At 37.5% G+C, this 9,721-nt stretch overlaps 1 protein-coding gene across 4 annotated transcripts in view; it reads right to left on the bottom strand.

The window, feature by feature from the left end:
* Nucleotides 1–2,963: 2,963 nt before the first annotated feature.
* Nucleotides 2,964–9,721, bottom strand: part of HNRNPH3 (heterogeneous nuclear ribonucleoprotein H3) — a 7,578-nt gene continuing 820 nt past the window's right edge. The window contains exons 2-10 of one of the 4 annotated variants that reach the window (XM_026059952.1): nt 8,971–9,107; nt 8,293–8,431; nt 7,592–7,734; nt 7,077–7,163; nt 6,597–6,715; nt 5,208–5,343; nt 4,847–4,927; nt 4,677–4,763; nt 2,964–4,347 (exon numbers count right to left, since the gene is read on the bottom strand). In XM_026059952.1, coding sequence (XP_025915737.1) covers nt 4,271–4,347; nt 4,677–4,763; nt 4,847–4,927; nt 5,208–5,343; nt 6,597–6,715; nt 7,077–7,163; nt 7,592–7,734; nt 8,293–8,431; nt 8,971–9,088 — 987 coding nt within the window. In that variant the 5' untranslated portion in view covers nt 9,089–9,107 and the 3' untranslated portion in view covers nt 2,964–4,270. Of the gene's footprint in view, nt 4,383–4,676; nt 4,764–4,846; nt 4,928–5,207; nt 5,344–6,596; nt 6,716–7,076; nt 7,164–7,546; nt 7,735–8,292; nt 8,432–8,970; nt 9,108–9,721 lie in introns of those variants that run through there. The other 3 variants (XM_026059951.1, XM_026059953.1, XM_026059954.1) reach the window with 3 other exon arrangements.

The raw sequence follows: 9,721 nt of genomic DNA, 5'->3' as shown, positions 1-9,721 counted from the left end.
GAAACAACCTTATATTGGAAGAAGATGCCATTTAGGACTTTCATAGCTCGAGAGAAGTCAATGCCTGCCTTCAAAGCTTCAAAGGACAGGCTGACTCTCTTGTTAGGGGCTAATGCAGCTGGTGACTTTAAGTTGAAGCCAATGCTCATTTACCATTCTGAAAATCCTAGGGCCATTAAGAATTATGCTAAATCTACTCTGCCTTTGCTCTATAAATGGAACAACAAAGCCTGGATGACAGTATGTCTATTTACAACATGGTTTACTGAATATTTTAAGCTCACTGTTGAGACCTACTGCTCAGAAAAAAAGATTCCTGTCAAAGTATTAGTGTTCATTGACAATGCACCTGGTCACCCAAGAGCTCTGATGGAGATGTACAAGGAGATTAATGTTTTCATGCCTGCTAGCACAACATCCATTCTGCAGCCCATGGATCAAGGAGTAATTTCAACTTTCAAGTCTTATTAAGAAATACATTTCGTAAGGCTATAGCTGCCATAGATAGTGGATGGATCTGGGCAAAGTAAATTGAAAACCTTCTGGAAAGGATTCACCATTCTAGATGCCATTAAGAACATCTGTGATTCACAGGAGGAGGTCAAAATACCAACTTTAACAGGAGTTTGGAAGAAGTTACTTCCAGTCCTCATGGATGACTTGGAGGGATTCAAGACTTCAGTGGTGGAAGTAACTGCAGATGTAGTGGAAATAGCAAGAGAACTAGAATTAGAAGTGGAGCCTGAAGATGTGACTGAATTGCTGCAACCTCACAATAAAACTTTAATGGATGAGGAGTTGTTTTTTATGGATGAGCAAAGAAGTGGTTTCTTGAGATGGAATCTACTGGTGAAGATGCTGTGAACATTGTTGAAATGACAACGGATTTAGAATATTACATAAACTTAGTTGATAAAGCAGCAGCAGGGTTTGAGAGGATTGACTCCAATTTTGAAAGAAGTTCTGTTGTGGGCAAAATGCTATCAAGCAGCATCGCACGCTACAGAGAAATCCTTCATGAAAGGAAGAGTCAATTGATGCGGCAAACTTCATTGCTCTTATTTTAAGAAATGGCCACAGCCACCCCAACCTTCAGCARCCACCACCCTGATCAGTCAGCAGCCATCAGCATCGAGGCAAGATTCTCCATCAGCAAAAAGATTACAATTCACTGCAAGCTCACATGATGGTTAGCATTTTTTAGCAATAAAGTATTTTTTAATTAAGGTATGTACATTGTTTTTTTAGACATAATGCTATTGCACACTTAATAGACTACAGTAGAGTGTAAACATAACTTCTATATGCACTGGGAAACCAAAAAATTCATGTGACTCGCYTTATTGTGACATTTGCTTTATTGCGGTGGTCCGGAACCAAACCCGCAATCTCTCTGAGGTATGCCTGTATTATACTCTTCTTGGAAAATGGCTTCTGACTTAAATGAGAGAGGGTATTAGCAAGTAGATGAAAAATACACTCATCCTTCTGCCCATGGAGTGATTGTACCTTGATTGAACCTACCTTCTTGCAAAGGTGGTTAAATTTATTATCAGTATAGTTTTACCTGCTTCTCCGAAATGAAAGGGAAATCCTTGCTGATTTCCTACCCTGATATCTAGCTGTTCTAAATACTTTTGGATACTTCTGGGACAGAGACCTGTGCTTACAGTGTTGCACTGAAAAACAAAGGTGCTGTTTTCCTATTCCACTTTTTCAGCTAAGGTATATAGAGTGTGTGTATGTTACTGTCTTCTCAGTAATGTAAATTATTTTTAGAAAGGGTAATATAAAACTATGCTATGGAAAAACTTTCAAACACTAAATACCCCTAGTTTTCCTACCTCTAGCAGGTTCCAGGACCTTCAAATTCCAGTGAAGAACTATGACTGTATGAAAGACTTCCAGTGTTATTGTAGAGAAATGACTGGTTGCTTTATTTCAGCCTGTGTGTAAACCAGTTGAAATTATAGTATTCAAACTCTTGAGTATTATTTGCAAACTTTACCACTGTAAAGACCRTCAATTGTTCCAGTAGAAAAACAGGTGGCTGCAGCTCATCACAAGTGCCTTCCTCTTCCTCAGTTCCCTAGGAAGCTCATTCCTGCAAGAACTGGCATTCATCACACACCTGCAGCAAGCCAGTGCTTCCAGGAACCAGTTCTTCATAGAACTGTATGCTTTACAGTGAAGACTGAAATAAAACTTCATAGACAATGATTAAAATCTAAACCGAAAGACTTTCTCACTGAAGAAGCTTGCTTCAGAAACTTTTTTCCAAAACAATTTCTCTATTTAAATATTGCTTAAGATATTTGAAAGTTTCAAAGTTGAAAGCTGYTCTTTTTAAAGGGTGAAACAACTGAAGCAAGGGGTCTACTTTCATTTAAACATGGAAGTGACAGGTCTTAGGATCAAGCACAGCATAATTTCATTCTTTGAGACTCAAATGTAGTGAACCTCCTGCAGCTTACTTGGCTATACAGAATAGTTTGAAGCTTAACTCAAAAGGTAAGTAAGTCTTAAATAAGTACTAACATGTTCCTTCTCATAAAATAGGATGCAAAAGATAAGTGAGGATATGTTACAGAGCTACTTTATGGATAGCTTCTAAGCTATGCTTTATATAGAAAAAATATTACAGCTTCTGTCAAGTGCAGATATCCTCTACCTCACTGTAAGTTACTTTTTTCATGCAACTTAACTCTTGCCCTGACCTTTGTGATCTTAGTTTTACATAAGCTGTAAGCCTCTCCAGCAACTGACCAAATAGCCTCTGGTTACTGTTAAGGCCCTGTGAAATCATTGATACTGTAATTGCAAGTCATCTTCCCTCCCCTTATTCCAGAGAAAACTTCTAGTACTGGAAAGCTTTCTATGCCACACTGCCTTTTCAGCTATTACCTCCACCCCCTTTGACACAAGAACACATTCTCTAGTAAAATAGACTCCATTCTACTCTCTCCCACAATAAGACATTTATTACATATATAACACAGTACTAGCAAAACAGGTGACAGACTTTCAATACCCAAGATCACATTTGACATTGTAAGGAGGCATTGAGGACAAGCAGTTAATTTGGGAGATCACACTGGCTCAGAATAAATATGAAATACCTTTTTTCGTCACACAGCAGGTAYGTATGTTAACTGTCTTCAAACAATGTTTCTTACATATCTTACATGTCATAAATGCACAAAAACTTTATCAGGTGTTTTGGGTCGTGTTGATTATTTAACAACTGTTAGGCTTACATCCATTTTTAGAGGCATTTGGCTTCTAATTGCTCACCCATAAAATAGCTTGCCAAGTTTTGAACAAAGACAAGTCAGCTGTGTGCAGCAAAAAAAATGTTTAAATACAGTGGTTTCATAAAGAAAAAGAATTTCTAACCTGCTTAGAAATTCCCCAATCTTCCCCAAAGCAGTGCTTATTTAAAAAGTAGTATCAAGTAGATCATTTCAAATTAACTAGTACTTGACCTATTTTATGTTAACTAAAAGATAAGCTGTGCTAGTGTTTTAGTTTGATAAGCAACTGATTTGCACATTTATGAATGTGAAGATGCGAAATTCAGTTTCTAGAATTGTACAGCAAACCATGGAAATAAACAGTCGCTTAGTTTTCTGGATGCACAGAACCTGGTCACTACTCATTTATTTATGTGGTTGTATGTTTGAAGATCACAGTAGATTCCGATACCAAAAGGAAGGAAGCTGAAACTATGACTTTCAGCCTCCATACTGTTTTTAGCTTAATGCTGTGTTAAGAAGTTATTACATACAACTTATCAAAAGGATTTAGGAGAGGTTGTAACCAAATCAACTAATCTATTCAACTACCTTTTTCCTTAAAAAAAAAATTTTTTTTTCCAACTCATTCACTACACCAAGATTACACAGAACTAAATCAGTGTTCATAAGAGTCACAGTACAACCACCTTTATTGAACCAATAGTAGTACAACATCTTAAACCGACTGTATTCTTGAATATGTAATACATCCTTAGGAGTAACTAGTATAAAAAGTATCAACATCAGTGGTTTGAATATAAAAATTTATTTAAAGTCAGAGTATGCAACAAATAAAACCTACAGAAAACAGATTTTCCCATCACAATCTGTTTCTTACCAAATAATATTGTGAAAACACATTCCTTCAGTCATTATAAAGTTCTTAAAATACAAAAGAAATAAAATTTTGTAAGAAAGTCTAGTAGACCAGAGACTGTTTCTTCCAGGATATTTTGTAGAAGCAAGGCCATCCTTCAATACATCCCACGCCATCCTCCTCCACCCATACTGCCTTGCCCATAGTATCCTCCACTATTTCCACTGCCACGACCTGCAAACAATTGACACAAGGTCATGCATACATACCTTAAAGAAAAGAAAAAATTTGATCGGTGATACAAAAACAGGTGGTTTGGCACCAGCTTAAGTCACATAAGAATAACAATACTTCAGAGCAATACTTTTCTAAACAAGCATTTGCTGTAGTTGCCAAATGCATGAAAAAAATGGAAATGATTTACGACTTAAGTTAAACCAAACCCCCCTCCCCTTGCTCAAAGCACAAATATCCTGTATCACAAAACACCCCACCCTTCCAGATCATGTCAGAAGTTAATGCTGCAACATAGCCATCAAAAACATAACAGAACTTTTACTTACTGTATCCGCCCAAGCCATCAGGAGTTCCATACCCTCCACTGTAATTGCTACCCATTCCCATTCTACCAACAGAGCCATAACCTTGATCTGAAAAACAGAAAGTGCGTGATTACAAATTCAGAACTCACTAAACTTGGCAAAAAACAGCTAAATCTGAAATTCATGCATACCCATTCCATCTCTGCCATAGCCTCCCATTCCAGAACCACCTCCAGCAGTTGAATTCAGGAATAGTTCAATATACCGATGCTCTGTAAGAAAAAGAATTACCTGTGTTTCAATTCAAAAACTGAAAGCAAAGTTAACCCCCCCCCAGCCAGCACCTTCACCATCCTGAAGTCTGCAAAAAGTGAGTTTGAAATACAACCAATACCCAGTGATTCTGATGAACAGCAAAAAGTCTATTACAATTGGTGTATTTACTGCACAGTAACTTAAATGTTACAGAGTTTAAACCCTTTTACTCAATTTACTCTTACACACCCAATTAAAGAATTGTCAATGAAAGCCTCATCTGAACACAACACTCACGCATGTTATTTTTATCCTTGGACATAGCAGCTACTGCATCCTCATGTGTTACAAATTCCACATCTGCTTCTCCTGTCGCTCTTCCATCTGCTCCAATGTCAATGTGAACTCTTATAGGATTCAATGGTGAGAAAAACTAAGGACCAAAAAAACACAAAACAAAACAAAAAAAATCTCATGAACTTAAGAATTCAAGCCAGGGACATCTTTTGCTATCCCAGTAGTTAGATGAGCACTGCATTTTTATCTCATCCTATCAAATAAATCTAGTTAGTTATTTCCTAARTATTAGTGACATTGTGCCATAACAGTAGAAGCCACTTACAATTTACTATTACACAATTTGAAAAGCTCTAGCAACAAAGGTTAAGGAGACCTCTTTAAAAACATACAAACAAAAATACCTGCCCAGACAGAGTGCTTTAAGCAACAGGTTCTAACATGAAGCCTTCCTGGAAAAGGAAGATCCCTATTTTTTTTTCCTTCTTTTTGGAGCAGTAGAGCCAAATAAAGCCCTCAAAGCAGGCTTGTATTCATGATACTAACCTGGTATATTACTGAATACTATTCATCAAGCTTTCAACTTGCAATAACATACTCTCAATTAAAGCTTGTAGCCTGGCCCTTGTACTCAGACTTTAGACTAAAGGAAACAGTCAAACTGATAAAATACTGCTAATAATAATAAAATAACACATCCAGAAGGGGGGGGGGAAAAAAAAAAAAAGGAGTCTTAGACACATATAACATAGATGCGATTAATAAAGATGGTGCCCCCCTGCAGAGGCTGTGCTCAGACCAGGCCTCCTACCCCAGGAAAACTTTTTCCCCTACAGAAGACAGCTCCAGACTGCCACACGTACTCCTGAAACCTTGCGGATGGTTCTTTGATCTGCCACCCTGATCTCTTACAGGTACTGTGACCTCTCCCTACTCCCCCCAAATGAACACTGCTCTCTACAGTTCTCCCACAGTCCCTCCTAGAAACAAATCTCATGTAAATACACTAATCTGCAAACTAAAAATCAAAGTTTCACATCTGCCATCACTCGTTACATAAAGTCTTTAACTTCTGAAGACATTATAAAATGAGGATACTGAAAGCAACAACCAATAAATTTTTATGGAAACAAATAAGTAGGGAGTGTAGAGATTAATGTTAAACAAAATTTGGCTAACTTCTTCAATAATCTTACCTCAAGTATTAACTTTATAAAGACTCGTTTACTATTCAGTTTTGTAGCACTCACATAAATGGCCATGAATTCAATTAACAGACATATTAGACCTATCAATCACTTAGCTGAGAACAGTAACCAAGTTTGGAAGAGAAGAAACAAAAACAGAGAACTCCTGGCATTAGAAGGCTCTTTTTAATAGGATACTCACATTAGCAATATCATTTTCTGTTGCTCGAAAAGGCAGTCCTCTCATGTGAACAAAATGACCACCACCGTGGAAACCCGAACCTGCATCTCCAGCTCCACCATAGCCATGTCCTCCCATGCCTATTAAAAAACAAAACAAAAAGTTACCCACAAAAACTGAAGAAAAGCCAAAAAAGCTATTACTATTTTTTCTGCATGCCACTATGCTATTAAATGTTAGATATTTACACTTCCAGTGTTATCAACTGAAACACTCAACCGAGAGATATCCTAAACAATACATTTACATTTTCCAGAGATTCTCCCTCTTCCCTCCCCACCCCAAACAACTTTTTCTTCCTCCCCTTTTTTTTTTTAAAAAGAAAATAATTTAACGAAAGAAACCATTATTTCTGCCTTGGAAATACCGTGTCTAACAACTGGAATGATACAAAGATTTCTTTAAACAAACCATTTAAATTTTTTTTTTTTTTTTTTTTACCTCTCCCATCTCTCATTCTGTCATCATAGCCATCATTTCCATAGCCATAGTTATTATAGCCACCATAATCATCAAAGCCACCATACCCTGTACAATTGACAGGAAAAAAAAAAAAGCATGATTACATTATTACTAAATATTCATGAAGCAATGCACAAGAGTCAATTTTCAGTCTTTGGGCACCCAGAAATTTGCAGTTGCCTGTACAGACTGCTAAACCTGGATTTCTGAACAGACTGGAAGCATAAAATTCCCTTTTATAGTAAAAAGGCTGAAACATGCAGGCAAGATTACTTCCATAACTCTTAAATATTAAGCTGTAATTTTTGATACATTATTAGTAGTAATCGCTTTTAGAGAAGTTTTCAAACCTAGTAGGTACTGAAGCTACTGCCATTTCTTTATTTCTTGACAAAGGTGTCAGAAACACCAAACTGACAACAGAACCTCCATTCATTAGATACACATACCACCGTCATATCCACCACCTCCTCGACGCATTCTGTCATACATACTTCCACGCCCAGCTCCATAATAACCCCCTCTTCCTCCTAATGGTCTATCATATGGTCCAGGTCGTTGTTGTCCCATCATTCTCCTTGGCGGGTCATAGAATCCTCTGATTTCGCTCTTACTACTTTTGAAGATTTCAATATATCTAAATAAAAGAGGATTTTCAAAGTACAAATAAGAATGCATGCATAAGCTGTCTGAATATCACAAAAGGCCATACTAAATTATTCTATTTTCTATAACTAAATGTACAATCCAATAAAAATGACTAAAGATGCCATACAACTTAAGTTTCTCCTCAAAACCTTAAGAATCTTAAGTGTATCAAAGAAAAACTATTACATTAGTAAAATTTACTATGTGCAAATTCTAACTGTACAAATTAAACATAAAAGATTCTTTCCAGTATGAAAAACATACTGTTGAAAAAACAATGTCTGGCTATAGTGGCATTTATCACAAATTACCCTACACAAACRATTGAAACAAAATTCTGATTTTAGCAAACTACACAGAGTATTACTGTCTCCCCCACCCCCCAAATCTACTATATTTCCCAAGTTAACTTAGGATCAATTATAAAAATTCTTAAAAAAAGAAATAGCCAGTTCAATATTAAGGTCCCCAACCCCCCCAAAAGCATTACTGACCCACAACCCCCAAAAATAAAGATTTAACACCATCCCAAACTCTCCATCCCCACCTGTGCCCTATTCTTTCCTTGTGTTTCCCCAGAGCATTTTCTGCTATCTCCTTTGAAGCAAACTGCACGAAGGCCTCCCCTGTGCTTCTCCCCTGGTAGTCCAGCGTCAATGTTATCCCATTTGGCACGATTTCCAACCCTTTAACCCAAGGACAAATAACCCCATCAAGGGGAACAGTGTTAAAGGCTGAAACATTCCCATCTGCAGCAAATACTTAAAGCATATCTAAACAACAACAACGGAAAAAAAAAAAAAAACTTAACTTTCCCCCATCACCCAACAATACAAGCCAATGATCTTTCATTAAACATTTATGGATTTAGCCATACTTGTTTTCTGTTTAAACTATGCAAAAAAACCACAGCCACCTAAATTAAATGAAGAAAACATAGCTACCAAACAAGTAATTTAATTGCTCCAAATGCTAACATATAGATTATTTCAATATACATAATACATTTACCACSTTGACAAAGTTAGATACATACTCAGCTTTACTACATCTACTGTTATTTGTACTTTAATTACTGCGCATAAATCTTAGAGAAAGATAAGCTAATTTAATATCATCCCTCCCGCCCACCCCATCAATGGGTATTACAAATTAAACTGTGTGAAACGTTGTGCAACAGATACAAGAAAACTCAGTCACTATACTTCGACTATACTAGAGATACCTTGGAAAAACTGAACAATCTCTTCTTTGCTGCAACCAAATGGCAGGCCTCGAAGCCGTACTACTGTTCCATCATTAGTCGTATCATTTGGCCCATTATGTTTTCCGCTCCAGTCCATCTTTTATTTCAATCAAACCCTACAAAAAAAAAAATTTTTTTTGAGAATTTATGTATGCTTAAGTCCCTCCTCGCAAAACAAAAGCTGTTTTTTTTCTTCAGAAAACTAACATTACGTATCATTACCTTTGTTATGTACTTAAACTGTATAATACCTAAAGCATGCATACATCTAAAAAACATACCAAACTTCAATACTGAACTCAGTTTGCGGAGCGCAACACGCGTGCATGTGCAGCACATAAAGCTCGCTACYTGCTCAGACTACTACAGTGAGCAGCTATCCCCCTAAGCGCGCTTTCCCCCCCGGACGAGAAAGAAAGGCACAAAACAAAACATGTGCGACATCTCCAGAAGCGGCAGRAACCACAGAGTGTTGCAAGGTCTTCCTTTGTCTGCCAGCCGAGCGCCACGGGCCGCGCTCCCATTTGCTTTTCTCTTTTAAGCATTTCCCCAGAAAAAAACGAGCATGCTTTATCTCAAAGGAAAAAGGATAAAAAATAAAAAAAAGAAAGAGAGACARCACAGGAAACAGCAAGATCGCCCCCTCGCTACCACCCTGAGCTACAGGGGCTCCCGGCCGCTTGGCCGGCACCGTCCCCGGGTGGTTGCTCGCCGCTCGCGGTGCCGGGGG

The sequence above is a fragment of the Apteryx rowi genome, unplaced genomic scaffold (genome assembly GCF_003343035.1).
Source record: "Apteryx rowi isolate R43461 unplaced genomic scaffold, aptRow1 scaffold_162, whole genome shotgun sequence".
NCBI lineage: Eukaryota > Metazoa > Chordata > Aves > Apterygiformes > Apterygidae > Apteryx > Apteryx rowi.
This window is presented reverse-complemented; position numbering and strand designations above follow the sequence as displayed.